The 18,652-nt window shown below is 40.8% G+C and overlaps 1 protein-coding gene across 17 annotated transcripts in view; it reads left to right on the top strand.

Moving 5' to 3' along the window:
• Positions 1 to 18,652, top strand: part of LOC115627286 (PDZ and LIM domain protein Zasp) — a 74,954-nt gene that overhangs the window by 22,374 nt on the left and 33,928 nt on the right. For all 17 annotated transcript variants that reach the window (XM_030522928.1, XM_030522921.1, XM_030522987.1 and 14 more), the window contains exon 3: positions 1,416 to 1,560. In XM_030522928.1, the coding sequence (XP_030378788.1) occupies positions 1,450 to 1,560 (111 nt within the window). In that variant the 5' untranslated portion in view covers positions 1,416 to 1,449. The remainder of the gene's footprint in view (positions 1 to 1,415; positions 1,561 to 18,652) is intronic.

Consider the following 18,652-nt stretch of genomic DNA (forward strand, 5'->3'; position numbering starts at 1 on the left):
CCTTTGCTAATAAAAAACACAACACTCAGCAAAATTGTTATGCAGCAAACTAAATCAACAGACATACACACACACACACACACACACGCATGCACACTGACAAACACTCTGAGCAAATTACAGAGCTATGACGACTATAACCAGCAAAAAAGCCATGTAAGCCGCACTTACTCGTACATGTTGTTCCCCACAGTATGTGCGCCGCTTACTTTTTGCCCACACTGTATAGTAGAAGCCTAGCACCTGGTGGGGGTGTGTGTTTGTGCGAAAGCATAGCGAAAAATATATAACTTACAAAGTTGAATTCGGCCTTTTTATACCCTTCATCTAACCGAAGACTCAAAGGGACTTTTAGTTTGGGAAATCTAATAAAAGAGCTGGTATTACTTGTATTCACAGAATCTATCAGCAAAACATTATTAGGCAAAACAAACAATATATATTTTTGTATCTGTCTGTCATCAAATGGTCGTTTGGATCACAAATAAAACTTAACATTTTCATGCTTATGGGCAATCTATCGCCTGCTTCCTGTAGTTTTTGATAGTAATGTAAAAAATTGGCAATATTTTAGTTCCATTCAGTAAAAACATTCAGCTCAATAGTGATTGAAACAAATGGAAAAATGGAATTAGTCTAACCTTCAATATAAAACTGTGTTTTTAAATGTGCTTATCGCGTTATAAAAAATCCGTATTTAAAAAATGATTTTTAAAGTATATTTTTGAACACACCCTTCGGTAACTACTATTTAGTGTCTAAAGTAACCAAGTTTGGAAATTATCTATACCTGCATCACTAATATTTATTCATTTATGACTGAAATTAGTTACCTTCTCAATTCTAGCTACAAGTTTGCTAATACGCCATAGTAAAGGGCATATCGAAGTCGTGTTTGCTTAGCTACAGTGCTTTTACTTTTCTCAATTGGTTGTTGTGCCGCCTGTGGCAGTGTCCAAGAGCAGTCGAATATGTTGCGAGTTTGGCAGAAACTAGACTCTGAGCTCGTTTCTGCATACCAACAGTTGCAGCTGCCGCTTCCACGCAGATCTAGCTGACTGATATACTTATCTCTGTGTATGAATGTTGGTAAGCCCGCAGACTATAGTGCTGGTGCGAAAACGCGTACATTTTGCAACAACGTCGCCGTCCGTCATTGTTAGTAACAGTGAAAAAAGTGAAATAATTGTTAAGGGGAAATGGCCCATTTGTTGTGGGTAGTTGCAGTTGCAGTTGCAAGCTGTTGGCTTTGATTTCATTAATTAGCAGTGGACGCAGTTGCGCACTTGCTCACTTGCTCACTTGTTGCTAATTAATGAGCTCTTTACACATGCAGTGCGAGTATGTGTATCAAGTATACGCCATGAACACATCAACATCCAATTATAATGTTTTATTTATTTATTTACTTGCAGCAACCGTAAAGAGAGCTCTGCGCTTTAGCATACAATGGCCCAACCACAATTGCTGCAAATCAAATTATCACGTTTCGATGCCCAACCCTGGGGTTTTCGCTTGCAGGGCGGTGTGGATTTTGCCCAGCCCTTGCTAGTGCAAAAGGTAAGCGAGACTTCAATTTTGAGCCCAAATTGCTTTTGTGTGTTTGAAAATATATTGGATTATGGCCAATTATGCATGATGCACATAGCCATAGCCGTCAGATTTACCTTAATTCAATCTATCAGCCAACGATTTCCAAATGGAATTTATATGTTTTCGCCATATGGGGCACATTTACAAAAAAATACAATTTTCAATAATGAATTAAGTTCGACTACGAGTTTCTACGTGAAAAAGCGTGCAAATAGTGAAAAGGTCTTCTCTTGTTAGTATTTCATTGGCACATTTTTTTAACCATTTGTTTTAAATGAACTTTTTGATAAAAATAAATTGGTATATGTGTTTATTTTTTGCGCGAATTTTGCGCACGGTACACAAACTGTTAAATTTTTCATTTCCCAACATATTTTCGTGCTGGTATGTACATAATTTATTTATTTATTTTTTTGTCTAACCCACTCATTCATAGACGCATTTATATATATAAATATATATATGTATTTACATTCAACAAATTGTTAAACGTTTATAAATTATTTCTAATAATTTGGCATTTTTAGTGACAAACACGAAATCTGCAAATCATTTGAAATATTTGACAACTTTCTGTGCCAGTGCGCGAAAAATTTGTCGTCTCGTGTGCTTAAACACAGATACATATATACTTTATTTGTATATATACACATACATGTGTGTGTGCGTATATATTTATGAATTTTATTCGTTTATTTTCTAATATCTGTTTAATTTTTATTTTTAATTCGAATATGCAGCCATTATTATTTATTATGTTCACAAAATTTAATCCCCTTATGTGAAAATAATTATTTTGTACATATCTAGATGTATACAGTAGTGAGCAAAATTAATTGAATGTTTGTCACATTTTGTTCTTATTTTGTTTGTTCTATTTGGTTTGAGATAGGAAAACAGCTGATCTGAAGAACAAGGCAACATTATGTCACATTTATTAGACCATTATCTATAAAGAAACAAATAAATTATAACGAAAGGAGAGATAGGAGATATATGGATACTGCCGCAAATTTCTACACTTCATTAGCACACTAATTAAATGTAAATAGCATTGGTAAAGAGCTATGTTTCTCCAAAGCCTGGAATACTCCATTTAATCGAAACAAACTTGACATGAATAATGAAATATGCGGCGCAATTCATGGCTGAAATGGAAGGCATATACAAATTAAAGTGTCACACATGATTAAGAACTGGCAGCGTTAAACTGTGTTACTGGACTAAATACTTAATATTCTGTATGTGCAGCTAATATTATTCTAAAAAGAAATTCTTAGCGTGAACAATACCATTATAATAGTGCACTACGCGCTACAGGATATTTGTGCATAACAACACAGCTTTCCATTTTTCCAATTTAGCATTGTTTGTTATTGTCAATGCCGAACAGTTCCAAAGTGTAAATATTTAATGAACTCAAAGGAATTCATTTCGTTGACATTTTTAAATACCAGAACCAATAACAAGAACTACGCGGTAACAACTTTGTTTGCTTTGGCATTACAAATGAGTTCAGCCGATGATCATCATGATGATGATGATGAATGTGGGCTGTTCGATGGGTGGGGTGGCAGCGAAATGCGCAATTTCTATTTGAACAGCTGCTCTGCTCTGTGTTGATTAATGTCAATGCTATGTGCTGGCTATTTAAAATAGCTCTTTCACTGCTTCTGCTTAACGAAAGTGTGAAATTTGTTGTTGGTAATGGTGCTTGAAAATTGCCAGCAGAAAGTAAAATTGAATGCGACTAGGCAGCGCTTGAAAATTGGCAATATTGGGCAGAGAGCAGAAGTCCAAATGCATTTGACAGCTTATGCATATTTAATTGGCTTTTAAATCAATTAATTGCTGCAACAATAATTCACACATCGCACACACACACACACAGTTCACACACATACTCATATGTACGATACGTACAGACATATGTGTGTATGTGTGTATAAATATTGGGCGCTTAAATTCAAAAGCCAATTAGTGCTCCAAACAATGCAGTCATGCCATCGAAAACACGAGTGTGGTTACCAAATTTACGCGACCGCACTTGCTGGCATCAATTAGTTTATCATAGAGAGCCAACGAATAGGAGTAGATGTGGCAGGAATGCTCGCAAAGGCAACAAAAACAACTGTGTTTGTATGCACAATAAACTTGTTAAAACAATGTTTACAACAATAGGCCATTAGCACTGACATAGTCAGTTCGTCAACTCATGTCGCTTGTGGCCAAAAAAGTAAAACCACCAAAATCCAAATACGTTAGTAGCGAATGCGATGGTAGTGGTCGGCGGCCGGGGGCCGTGATTGCATAAATAATTCCACTTTATGCAAAACTCACGCCATTTAAAACTAATGGCTATTGGGCTATTTTTAACGAGTTTTTCGTACGCTTTACTCTACTGTGACATTTCTCTATGCATAGGCTTCTTGCAATTGTTGGTTTGTTCGAATTGAATTTTATGTGGAAAGATACTTTACATTTTAAAGTGAATTACAGTTTGTTTTTGCCTTCGACCTTTGTGTGCTTTTCACAATTAAAGATCGGGTTCTATCACATCTGCCGATACTCAAATAGTGTAAGAAATAAGAAAATAGTTCGCATTATTTCGATTCTTTTCTGATATTTCTTTTAGGAAAGTTTGAGCGTAACACAAAATTCGTCGCAAATCTGATTTAAAACAAATTGCGAATGCGTGTGGGTGTTCAGGTGCCGCGTCCTTGTTTGTTTTGCAGGTTGGTCTCTCACAGGACTAATACGAGTAGGTGGAATAGCAGCGGCTGTTAAGCTGGGCTGAGCTGCATCTGGTGCCAGCTGCAGGGCAACCCAGAATCGAGTATTACGCATGCCACATGCCACATGCCTCAAACCACCTCACAATATTCTCTTCGTCCTGTTTGTTTGTCTCTGGAACGCTGGCTGACGCCTGCAGCTCTTTTCTGCGTGTTACGTGTCACTTTTGCGCTTTTTGAACACTTCAAGCTCAATTGAATTTAGAATGGCGCAGTTAAGCTGCAGTCATGGCTGCAAGTTCATCTGCTTCAGACAGATGTTGTTGCTATTGTAGATGCTGAACTACGTTGAAAGTTTGCTGGCAGCATAATGAGTTGCCATTGCCTTGATTTGTTACAGCATTTGTGAAACCTTGCGTGTGTTTGTGGCTTACGAAATGGTTGCCCACATCTACATAGTGGTTCATGGCTCTGTATATTGTCTAGTCGCCTCTTATTAAGCTTTCACTATTTTTATTGTGCTCTCCTTGGATCCAATTCCTTGACGACAAATTCTCTAGTTAGGTTACCAATGCTTACTACTTATGTGAAAGTGAACTTGCGACCAAAAGGCAATTTTAGATAAAAGCTGCTACCTGTTGGCACTAAACAAATTGCTTTTATATCCTTCTTCCGTGGCATTATTTCAAGAAGGCGATCGCAGTATTGTTGCTGTCGCAGTGCGGATTTATTGTGCGTGTTTTTGTTGCATCCGCTCATTAAACAAAATGAAGTGGCGCCTGCCGTTGTCCCTCTTAAGCCTTCTTGCGTACTGGATCCATCGCCTGGGGTCCAACTTGCCAACAGCATTAAAATAAGCTACTCAGCTGCTGCTTAAATCGGCTTAATTTATGATTTCTCGCTGCAGTTGCGCTTATTGCCCGTGTCCACGATTCTGCCACACGTCGAACGCTAAATGAAGTCCTTTGTGACTGCAATCGCGCGTTGTTTTTGTTGTCGCGCCGCTGCTGGCGTTTACCGCAGCTTGATGTTTTTTTAAGCTGATGTATTTTTGCAAGGGATTTCCACACACACACACACACATACAAACACACATACTCTCGTACGTTTGTATTTCATTATCAACTGAAGGGTCGCAAGCATGCGAGAACAGAAAAAACGCAGACAAAACGAGCAGCGAAGTCAGAAAGTGGCCTCAGATGGAGACGAGAGTAGTAGGAGCTGTATCAGTGCACTGAAAATTGCGATTGTCTTATTTGGCTTCAGATTATGACTATTGAGAGAATGATTCATGGCTTAGAATATATTCAATTTCAGATGGAAATAGTTATAAGCGAGGAATAAAGATCATACTCAGAATTGTGTTTGTCCTTTTCAATATAGTCGTTCAAACATAATCAATACTTTCCCTTTGAGTAGAGTATATTCTACCTCGGCTAACATGCAACGTACTCTGATCCTTAAATGCCTTCAATTTGGCAATAAGTCCCAATTATGCATGGAATGTTTTCTTTTCTGAGTGTACCAGCAGCAACAGCACTCAAATAAAAGGGAAAGCCAAGCCAGCTCAACGCGCCATGGTTGACTAAATCAGCCCAGTCCTCCTCCCTTTGCTGCTTTGCTACTTTGCTGCTGCACACGAACAAATTTTGGGCACAAATAACAGAGCAAATAATACAAAAGCGAAAATTCGGTTTAGTACAAATTTCTGGTTGCCCGGGCCAAGGCACAGCTACCGAATAAAAAAACGAAAACATTGCTGAAAGGATGTTGATGTAGCGTCGACTATTAGCCAACTTAAAGTCTAGACAAGCCCGACTGGTGCTTTAGCTGGCGGTGACCAAGGCAACAATCTGCCCAGCATGGAGCAGCCCCCTCTCTGCTCACACTCCACTCTGCTCAGAGCCAGTGCCCCTACCCCAACCCCAACTCCAACCACCCACATGTGCCATCGTATTCAGAATTCAGTTGTGCGGTCTTTGCATGTAAATCTGTTTTTCATGTTTTGGCAGCGCCTTTGTTGCTGCTGGCAGGCTGCATTTCTTGTTGTTGGCCTGGGCATGACCATTAATTATTTTACTTGTGCTTTGTTTTTTGTCTCTGCAAGACTATGAAAATTCATAATTTTGAACTGGCATTTTTTTACTCCAGCTGTCTGTTTGGCAAGCCAAGTAAACAAAGTAGATGAGTGAGTGAGGCTGCCTGTCTGTCTGTCTCCCTGTCGGCCTGTCGCTGATTTATGTGCATGCAATTTTCCTCAGTAGTGTTCTGGCAACTTTCGCTCAATTGTTATGCAATCAGAACTGTTTTAGCTGTTGGTAATTTAATACTTGGCTGTTTTTTTTTTGTTTTCATCTATTCCATCTGACATCGCAGTCAACAGCTCAATCTTTTATAATTGAACGTGCACTTTACACGAGTTTTCTTATGGGAGATGGATGCGCCACAACGTGATGTTGTCTGACCGCAGTGACGTCACAGCAGTGTTAAGACATCGACATCAACTGCGGTTGGTCTCAATTTAGTCGGACATTTTATTAATTGCGCAACAACTCGTTAGGCATCGACATCAGCACGGCACGTTGTTATAGTTCAGTGTCATTGTTGTTCAATCAGTTGTGAAAGAGTTGTGAGTAACCGCACACACACACACACACACACACACACACACCTACACACAGACAAACTGACAAACACACACACCATTATGCACTTGTCTCTCAGTTGCAAATTTACATACGAGTAGATGTTGAAATTTGTGTTGCGGTTTTTGCGTGCAGGCCTAAAATGACAAATGACAAATGCAATGAAGTCACACACACACACACACACCTACACACACACACACACACACACTTGGGTAAGTGCCGGCTTTTGACATGCTCTCAACCACAAAATTGTGCTTATAGGCCTTAAAGAAGCCCGTAATGTAATAAGCTGAGCTGTGCACAGATTTCGTGCACTTGCAGTTTTGTTTGAGTTCGTGGTTCATTGCGAACATCAAATCACATTTGCCGTTTAAGGCTTAAGAGCTTAAACGATCCCCAGCAGTCCCCTCAAAAACAGGAATTTAGATATATCTTGTATCTTCTCGTTGCGGTTTAATAGCCCCAGCACATACATATTTGTGGGGTAATCAAAATATATGATTTTCAATTTCATCTCTCTTTGTCTATATTTTGCATTTAATCTTTCCATGTCGAACACTGTGGAGCAAGTCAAGCGTAAGCGTAAGCCATTGCCATTGAGCTCACAAACTGGCACTGAGGCGTTAATTGAATTAATAACGCAGTCCTCCCGATATCGCTGCCTGCATTTGTCGATTTGTAATTTTCAGTGATTCATTTATGCAGCTGTCAGCTGGCAGTCGTATGAACAAACTGTAATTGATATTAAAAAAACGAAGAAGAATAAGGCCATGGATGAGAGAGTATCAGAGAGATACAGAGGATGCACATGTTGCGCTTCGGAGGATAAACCCGAAACGCAGCGACAGTGATTAAGTGACTGCGTGAGTGCTGGCGGTACCTCGGCATCGGCATCGACATCGACATCGACATCGGCTACATCAAGTTGTAGGTTGGGTGAGCAGGCTTGTCAACAATCCATGTGATTGATTATCACTTTTCCAGTTCGACATTAAAGCGCAAGTAGTTGCGAAAGTTTCTACATTTTGCCAGCTACTCGTACATTTAAAAGTGTTGAAATTTATTGAACGATATAGTGTGTGCAATAACTCAAGCCCCACTACCTGCAGTTGCCCACATGGCTATAAACGTGGCTTCGTCAACCGCAAATGGCAAATCGCAAATCGCACATCCCACATCGCAGAGCTGCAGACCCAGAGCTCGCATGGGTTTCGTGCCTACTTCGTTTCCGTGTTGTCTTATAGTGTCGTAGAGATGCTGGCCAACAGGTAGACGGAAGCGAGGATGCGAGGATGCTTGCATTTGGTATCTGCGTCGCTTCAAGTTTACTTGCACTTCATTGCACAATGTGGCGGACTCCAGTGAGTCTCGAGCACGTCTTATTTAGATTTATCCTGCTGCAACGCTTCAGTTGAGTTGTCGATTCCGTAAACGAGTGTTTCTCTCTATCTATGTACTTATGTATGTACATATATCTATGTATAGTGCGAGTATGTATGTTTCCCTTCGCGGCCATATCTTTAATACATTATTGAATATTTTGTGGCTGTGGCCGGAAATTTTACTAATGTCTGGCATATCCTGTGCCGGCACATGCAAAACTCGCATAAATATTTGGTAGTTTTTCGTGGTCTACAACGCATTCACACACACACACACACTCAGGCACCGTTAAATATTTGCCATTGCCTAATCCTTGTGCTCAGCATATTTTTCTCAATTGTTGTGTTAGCTGGCTCCTGCATTTATAAGAAAGTATAACGCAGTTAGCTGCTCGTGCTTCTCCTTCGAATCCTTGTTCTTGTTCCGGCTTTCATTGCTGTGCTCGTTCGTTCGCCTTGGCTTGTTTCTGCTCGCCATCGCTATCTTGGCTGGCTTCCTTGCATTTGTTGTCCTTGCTCTTAAGTTGCTTGCATGTCAGCGCACATAAATCCTTCAGCCGAAAATGCTCGCCTCGCTGCACCCAAACTAAATACACAGATAGACGCACGCACACACACACACACACACATGTGCACATGCACTTTCACACAAAGACACAAGGAGAGCACAACGCCTGAATTACGACTGCTGCTATCAGCAAGCACATAAAATTATTGGCAGAGATCAACTCCTGCTCTATGTGTGCCATAAATATTTATAAATTTTAAGCGCAAATTTGAACGCCACGCTGCACACGTTCTGTCAGAAGCTTTAAATGCTCACCAATTTGTGGAGCTACATATATGTACTTACTTGTACTATAAAAGGAACTTAAAATTCCATTTACTAAATGGTATTTAGTAATGAATGCTGCAGTCCCATTGGCTACATTTTATACACTCTTCACCCAGCTCGGAAAAACTGAGTCTAATTCAAAATTATAAAATTTTTTTTAATTCAAAGTAAAATCTGTTCAAGAGCTTATATGTACACGCATGTAAATTTGTATGTGTGAGTATTTGGATCATAATTGCAAGAGCAACGACTACTGGTAGTGCATTGCATTTCTGCATTTCTACAAGTATGATATTAAGATAAAAAGGTATAACATGATATATGTTTAAAATTTCAAAAAGAAGTTCAGGAATTATATGACATGCCTGCACGTTAGATTTTTAATCATCCAGTTATTAGTAATCCATTATTATTATCATCCAAAATTAGTAACGAACCTCAGACTTCTGCAGTAGGAAACATGCAGGCAGTTTTTTCTTCTGATGGGCACATCCATACTCCCCAACAGATATGGTGTCTGCAAACTAAGAAGGCGTTATAATATACATCGGGGGATAGCACATTATTAGTTTCTTAATGTTCACGTCTTTTATGGTAGCTAAATGCAAATAAATAAAATAAAATTTAAGAAAATGTTTGTTGGCAATTCTGATACATTGTGCGAGTTCATAATAAGGCCATTCTAAACATACTACGTATTTCATTTAGTAGTCTATCTTGTTTCTTTGAAATGTAGGCCACTTTTTAGTTCGAAATGCTTAGTCTTTTAACATGGTTTATAATTCTCTACCTTCAGTTGTGGAGCTATAAAATAACGTTAAATTCAGCTTCTATTAGTCAGCTAATGCGTTGGAGCGCAGCTCGAAATCAAACTTGCTACAGGAATAAATTGTTGTCTTTACTGTCATCGTCATAGTTGTTGGTTTTTTCGCTTTGTCTTTTACCTGAGGCATGATTCAGTTTTTACCTGCCGGTTGGCTTTTTGAGATGTATGAGCTCACGTATAGGCTGGTGCCCCTTCGCTTCTTTCCAATCAAATTGATACAAGTATCTGGCCTTTTCCATTCGAAGTGCGGTGCTGGTCGATGATTCATGGCAGGGGAATGCAATGCAAGGTCTTCAGCCATCAACAGCCCAGCTGCTGAGCCGCTGCGTTGGCAGCTTTAGGCCACACTTTAGCTGCGATTTAATTGTTGCGCTGTTGCGCATCACACAAGTGGATTTTCACGGCATCAGCTGCTGCGCTTAGCCTGGCTAGATAAAGTGCTTGTAGCCGCAGACGACGCGCCGGTAACTGAGTATGTGAGTTTGCGCCAAGCGGAAACGGAAATTGTGTGCGCCCGTGTGTGTGTGTGTGTGTGTGTGTCTGTGTGTCTGTGTGTGTGAGGAAGTGTGCGAGCTTGCGTGTGCTAAAAGGATATTTTCAGCGCAAATTGCGTGCTATGGCGTAATCGAAATAAATTATGAGCCAACTTACATTGTGGCCAGCACTGACTACGTGAGACGTTGGCAGAGACTGCGCTGCAACTGCGACGTCCATGTCGACGCAGCCCCGGCATTATGTGTGTGTATATCCGGCTTTGAGCCAGACACTGAGCTCTTAGTGTATTAAGCGTTAAGACAGTAGTGTTAGGAAGCATTACGTGCGTGTGCTCGACCCTATTCGGTTTCGTATCCTCTTATCCTCCGAGCTCCCGCTTGCCAGCATCCACGCATCCCCAAACCTGGCCAAATTTCTGGCACTTATTTTTGCTTCTCCTCCGTCTTTCCGTCTTTGTGTGCTGTTTGTTTGTATTGCTTAAAAGGCTTGGCCCACGGAAATTAGTTTGCCCACAATTAGTTGGCAATTAGGTATGGCCCCATTTTCGACCAAAATCCTTGTTACTTGCTGCCAACGCTGACCAATTCAATTGTGGAAGCTGTCCTTGTTGTGCATTCAGATGAATAACTAAGCCGAGTATTATTATTGGCGCATAAAACAATATTATTAAATGAGTGACTACATTGTTCACATGTCCGTCTATCGGGGGTGTACGAGTATATCTATGCATGCTGTCTCCGGTTGGTCGTCCGGCAGTTAGTCCCTGTTGTTACTGATACAATTATTGTTGTTGCTGCCGCGTGACTTCCTGCGTGCGTCCTTATCGCTGAACGCATCACTGCATATGCTATCATTATTTTATTTCATTTTTTATGGCATTTGTTGATATGCCTTCAAGTCATGGTGTAGGCCCAGGGCACCAATATACGTATTAGTTGTAACGATATGCCATTGATTTTCAGTTAAAGCACAGGGCGAGAGAGGGAGCGAGAGAGAGAGAAAGAAAGAGAAGGGGGAGGTGTGACGGCGCAGGCAAGGATGTATGATGTCGGTTCTGATGCTGTGGCAGCCCGGCTGTCGTCATCATCGTCTTTGTCGTCGTCAAGCGCCTTTGGGACCCATGACATATTATGGCCTGTCGCCTTGTCTTGTTTATTTGCGTTATTTAGCAAAATGTGGCGCATCAGGGCGTGTGTAGCGGCGAAGGCAGCTTGCCTGCACATTGTCGCCATTGCCATCTACTGTCAACATTTTTATTGTTATGACGCATATTTTCATTCGATATTGAGACATTTTCTTTTGTGATTTATTACAATACTATACGTATGAATACTGAACTCGTATAGAGTATGAGGGCACATGCGCTTTAAATTGATTGAATATTTACTAAATGCCCCAAGAGCAGCCATAAAATTGTCGTCTCTTAAATTATGCATTTGAGATTGCTTCGGCCTGGATTGCAATTTGAATTTTTGTGCCGCAGAAATCAATCAATTTAGTTTTGGCCCATCGCTAGCAGGCGAGTACCAAGTGAGGGGGCGACCGAAAAAAGTCAATTTTGTTAATCAACACGAACGACTTAATCCAAATTGAATGAACTCGCAACACCAAAGCGGATCAACGGGACAGTAAAAAAGCACATTTTTCGCATTTCTGCGTCGAGGGCAAAAAAGGAGGCAAACATTTGCCAATAAGTGACTACGCAGCCAAATCGGCTCAAGGTTTAGCTGCGGCGAGGTTGGTCGGTTGGGCCTAAAGGCCTAAAAACAAAAATTGAAAAACGCAGCTGCTAGGGTCATAATAAAGTCCAGAGCACAAACAACAAGCAACCAACTGGGAAAAAAATTGAGAGGCATCACAAAAAGAAGAACAAGAAGGAAAACTGTGTAAAAACTTGCACTGCCAACGGCGTGTGAATTGAAAACGTCGAAGGGCAAACAAAGTGAGTGCTGGAAAAACATGAGGCGGCAGTGTTGAAATGGATGTGGGCTTAGTCTGGAAGCTGCCACAAACAAACCTGCAGCCGGATCAGCCACGCTTGAGGTGATAATGTAATAAGCACTTTTTATGACCCGACAGGATTTGAACCTAAAAATTCCATCTACACATAACGGCCGCCACATTGTTGTGCAACTTGTTTGCTGGCGGAGAGCTCTTTTTTTATGACTGCTACACGAGACTTGTAAGGATTTGGCCGAAGCATATTGCTGGCTCCTGTGTGTGGCAACGTGTAACGGGTTTAAGCAAATAGAAGCTTATGTGCTGGATGGAATCTGCTAATTGCCAACAATGGTGCTCGATAAAAATTTGTTGCTCTTCAGAAGCCAAACTACGAGTATATACGAGCACAGCATATGCAAGGAGTGTGCACTAATAGCCCTGATGCCCAAGGCTTACTCACACGTGCTTGTAAGCAAAATGTCCTTATTTAAACTCTTAAGTGATTAATGCAAGCGCGCACATAAAAGGCAGCGCTGCCATTAACATTGAATAAAATTACCTGGCCATGCCATTTGCCATTAAAAATCAGGACACAGTGAGAAGTGAGAGACAGAGAGAGGGAAAACGAGTGGGGTATACGAGTATACTCGTATGTACAAGTAAGTATATAAATTGAAAAATGTCAAAGATAGAAAATGGAAAATCAGTGCACAATGTTAAAACACACATCCACAGATAACAAACACTTCGCTGCGATTGAGCACAAAAAGGTATAGTAAACAAGATAGAACGCTACAGTCGAGCAAGCCCGACAGTAAAATAGCCTGTACTCTCCACAAAAAGGAAAAATTAAAAAAAAAAAAAATTAAAAAAAATTAAATTATTAAAAAAAATGAATGAATTAATTAATTAAAATAATTAATTTAATTAAATTAGAATACATGTTTATGTTCAGTTTAAACAGCATACATTTACATCACGTACCTATGCGTGTTCATATGCGTGTATGTATGCAGCACAAAGTTGAACAAAAGCAGCAACAACAACAACAGCTGCGGGCAGCGCTGCCGACAGAGGCAGCGCATGAGCAGCGATTTTACCTATGGCTATAACTTTCTTCAGAATTGACCTATCATGATGAAATTTGGCACACGGACACATTAGTACTAACTGGATGTACCTACCAAAATTGATTTTTAAATTCCGAGAATTACGGAAGTTATAAGAAAAAATACGAATTGCGGGGGAGTGGGGGGGTGTATCAGAAAAAATAAACAAACTCGTTCTGCCTAGGGCTTATAGGAACCTTGATACCAATTTTGGTTATCCTAGCTCTTGTACTTACTGAGATCCTTGCGCTCATACAGACAGACGGACAGACGGTCAGACGGACAGACGGACAGACGGACATGGCTATATCGACTCGTCTTCTCATCCTGATCAAGAATATATATACTTTGTGGGGTCTGCCACGCCTCCTTCTGTGTGTTACATACATGCGCACAAAACTAGTATAGCCTTTCACCCTTTGGGTACAGGCTATAAAAAGTAAGCACATTTGTGGCTCTGAATATGCCTCCGCTCCGTATCCCCCGTCCCCTGATTCTGGTTACAGAGAGACAGAGACGGGCAAACAGCAGCAGCTCCCGGTGCATTGACAATCGACAAATGACGAAAGATAATGCACAACATTAATCTTGCTACCAGCAATTTGTCTCAGAATCGGACAGCGAGCGAGTGCAGCCCACACATCGATGTTGTTCCTGTCCTTCCCTACCTTTTCCCCTGCTCCGGCTCCTGCTCCTGCCCCTACCTATGCTACCAAATGCTGCTCAAACATTTGCGACTGCCGCCGATGAGAACATGGCAAAGCACTTGAACTGCAGCAGAAAAAGAGAGCTACACGGTTCCCATGTACGTGCATTTTCTCTGTCGCCCACTAAACGCTGCTTTCATCAATTAATTTACAATTTGCCGTCCATCGTTCGTACAATCGTACGCCATTGACATCCTGCTGTGGTCAGCGTTGTTTTGGCATACTTTTCTGTTTTCTATACCCTGCACGAATAGGCCAGAGACTCTATACGTTTTCATTTAGCGGAAATATACTCTACGTAATACCCAAGTCTGATATTAGCAGCATATTATCTATCCGTGCATAGGCTCTGTTTGCTAAGACGCTTTGCTAGTAATTACTAAGAAGGACGAGGAAATACTATTATGTCGATATTATTATACTATTTTTCTGTCGGTGTATCTATTTATACGATAGAGCTTACTGTCAATCAATAAGAAACTAGAAAATAAGAAATATATAGTACGAGTATGTGGTTGCATAATGGTTGCATACAAATAAAAAATAATTATCAGAAAATAATTTTTGCGGACAATTGTAGGACACTTACTGGTACAGATTGCGTTTCAGGAGACTGTTTTCTTAGGTCAGATGTCGTGAGATTCTTAAACTTCGCTGCCCGAAAGGATGTTCGATAGTCAAGTATGCTCCTTTTTTTCTAGTAGCCCATGGCAGCAACGAGTGTCCCAGTAATGGCCAAGCCGCATGTCCTTGTACACTTGTCTGCACTTGCCTGTGTGTGTGCAACCGTAAATTGAATTGGTTTCAGCCAACTGAATGGCATCCCACGGCAGCTGAACAAAACGAACCTCAACTTGTTGAGAATCGTGTTGGGGTGGCCGAACTTAAATGCTTTTCAATGTTCCCATAGGCTAGCGGCCATCAGCAAGTTGTTAGCGAGCTTGTCTCTTTATTATTACTATTGTAGGCCGACAATTTAGGCACTAATTAGATCCGCAAATTTGTCTTCACTCCATGATGCAGCGCATCCAAAATTCCAGTTGTGTCGAACCCTTAAATGTTTTTTAAATTCGTATGAAAATTAAAAAAACAAAAACGATGGCCTGGCTGTACCGTAGAATTAGAGTGCTTACGGTTTTTTCATTTTAATTGTTTTGTCCGCCAAGTGAAGTGTTTTCCATTTTTCCTCTCTGTCTTTCTCTCTCTCTCTGTCTCTGTTGATTTATTTATTTCTATTTGCCGTTTTTATTTTTACCCAACCCATGCAGCGTAATTGTGTTCGTGTGAGTTTGTCTGTGTGTGTGTGTGTGAGTGTGTTTGTCGTGTTCTACTTTTGCAGTTTGTGTTTCTATTTTTGCTCCTTCGTCGTAATGGCAACCTTAATCACGTAATGATTTTGACTGAGTGAGCGAACAAACGTGCGGGTGGCTGAACATCAACGTCGTGTGTTTTTTCCTCTTTGTTTCAATTAAAAATCTTTTCTTTTTTTTTTAATTTGCAATTGGCACAAATCTCATTTCAGCTCATTGCTAATGGCTAAATGTTGTGGCGCTAATTGAAAAATTACATTTCTTGAGTTAAATATTTAATTGAGTGGAGTGGAGTGGACAGGACCATTAAGTCTCAATTGATATATAATATTTGTTTCAATATGGATCCACATGAGGTAAATTATTACCCACAAGTGGGTCTGTTACTAAAAAAAGTCATTTAAGCGCCTACTATTTTAGAAGATAAATACAAATGTCTATCATTTCTTATCCTTCTAATAATCAGACTATGGGGTTGTGAGCGGATTTCTCAGTGCTCGATACCTCAGCAGATCTACAATTGTTTCTACGACTTTAAACGATTCCAATTCAGCCCACATATACAACAGCTACCAACATTTCTTTAAACCAAAGTTGATATTAGTTATTAAGTTTCTTAAAACGCCTTTCATCCTATAGACAACACTAACAAGAGGCAAGCAATTATGTTTGTACTGGCAATCAATAAATGTAAATTTTGTCAGAAGTGAAAATAATTTGATGTTTATAATAATTATGAAAGAAGAGGCATGTGTATGTGACATTAGATAATCTGGGGAATTTCTCTTTAATCAGTCTTGTCTGCTTACAATAGCAATTGCTAGTTTCCTTTGCCAAGCGTTGTCGGCTAGCGTCTTTCATATCAATGCCCCAGGGAGGCGTCTGTCGCTGGAAAAAGAAAATGCCGAACGTGGATGCCGTAGATAAATGCCTCGACGAACGAGGACGTCGTCATGATGGCTATATCTTCAACGTCTCCAACGAACGACAACAAGAAATCTTCTTCACATGCACAACACGAAATCGTCGCCAAATCCTAATTGCATTGGTTTGATTGCAGTGGCTGCGATGGGATGATGGGATGACGGTATGATGGAATGATGGGCTGTTGAACTGAACTAACGTGCTCAGCGCTTAGAGGGGACAGGCCGGCAATTGCACACATTATGATTCATTAAAGGGCGCACTGTTTGCCGACATTGTGGCAGCTTGAAGAGCAGAGGCAGAGTGGTGTGGGAGCTATAGCAACATAGCTGTCATTCTCACTTTGAGCGGCTTGTTAAGTTATGACAGCAAACATGTAAATGCCATTTACAATTTTGCCAAAGCCATTGTCGCTGGAATTCGTATTGTGCTTGATTATTGTCTTCTACATCAATTGGAATTCCATTTAATGTAATTTGAGTGCCATCATTCATGCCAGCTGAAAAGCAGAGGCCTGAAAAGCAAGCCTGCCCCCTAACCAGAAACGCCAGCAAGCAACAAAGAGATAACATAGCAGACGGCAGCAGCAGGCCCAACAGGATTGTCTCTCGGCCGGTCTGGTCGTCCGCTTTGTTCTCTGCTCTGGCCGAGATTACGTTTACGCGATTTCATGGCTGTCAGAATTTCATTTACACACACGCCAGGCGCTGATTGATGGATTGTGCAGGCGTGCATGTCTGCGTCTGCGTCTGTGTGTATGGATCTATCGGTGATTGTGTGTGTGTGTGGGTGTGTGCATGTGTGTTTGTCAGTGCAACAGAATCATTTTCCTGGAATTTCACATACGCAACAGCTGCCACTCACTTCGCTCTGGGTGAGCATTTCAACTAATTAAGCCATAAAACAATTTTCAAACAAAATATGTATTTGAAAGGTACATGATACAGCTCAATGGCCCAAATGAAGCTTTTAAAAATTAAAATTCATGCGCAGCTCATTAAAGAGCACAAGCAGCACCAACAACAACATCAAACAAATGCATTTGAAAATTGCAGACATCGACAGCAACAGCAATAACAATAACAACAGGCAACATGCCGAACCAAAAGGCCGACAGATAGGCCAAAAGACAGACCTGTGGACAGCCAACCGACATTTCCTGTGGCGCACCGCCATCATTTCAAAATATGCACATAAAACCGTGGAGTTTATTTTAGCTTCACTCGCTCTCTGGACAGCGAAGCCAGCCAGAAACTCTGTGACCCAATTTCATGCTGTCTGACACAGAATTTCAGGCAAACAAAACATAAACTACTCTGTGCGCAGTGCTTGTGGCAGGCGTCAGAAACTTTGTTGCATTTCAACCATTCCCGTCCCATAATCGCGCCAGGATAGACCATATACATACATACATATACACATACGCAAATACATAAACAAATGTATGTACAAACATACATACAGATAGGCAGAGGAACGTGAAAATCAGCAGACGGTCACGTAAAGCACGCACTATTGAGGCGCAAGTAAACAAATGTCGGTAAACGTGTATTTCCCGATATGCCTGGGAAATTAGATTGGGAAAACACTGCACCTTCGGTTGTGTGCAAAAATGTTTCTGGCACATGTTGAATGAGTACGTACAAACATACATACATACATAAATACATATGTATATAGTCTGTTGTTCTATTCGTGCACTTTGACTATAATTCTCTACACTCCCGCAGGGCGGCCGTATAATTTCAAGCTTCATTTGAAATGCGTTTCACAAAATATTACTTATGCATGTTTTTGACACAATACACAAAGGGTTATGGTTATCATGGAAATTGTGGGAAAACCGCAGGCGGGGCCGAAAAAAGACGACTACAGCGACGACGACACTAATTAAAAATTTTGGCTAACCCTTCACTCACAGCAACCATCAAACCAATGACAACGCCAAAAACCACAGTAGCAGCAACAACAGCAGCAACAATAACACGGGGCAAGGCTGAAATTGAAAAGGTTGCTTTTAATGAATACATATAGACCAGCGCTAAGCTCAACACACAGCGTTGATCCAACGCAGTATCCGCTTAAATCCCGAACAATGCCGACACCGGCATCAAAGAACCGCACAGGTCCGCACCAGATATGCGCTTACA

Source organism: Scaptodrosophila lebanonensis, unplaced genomic scaffold (assembly GCF_003285725.1).
Source record: "Scaptodrosophila lebanonensis strain 11010-0011.00,11010-0021.00 unplaced genomic scaffold, SlebRS2 tig00000001-arrow-pilon, whole genome shotgun sequence".
NCBI lineage: Eukaryota > Metazoa > Arthropoda > Insecta > Diptera > Drosophilidae > Scaptodrosophila > Scaptodrosophila lebanonensis.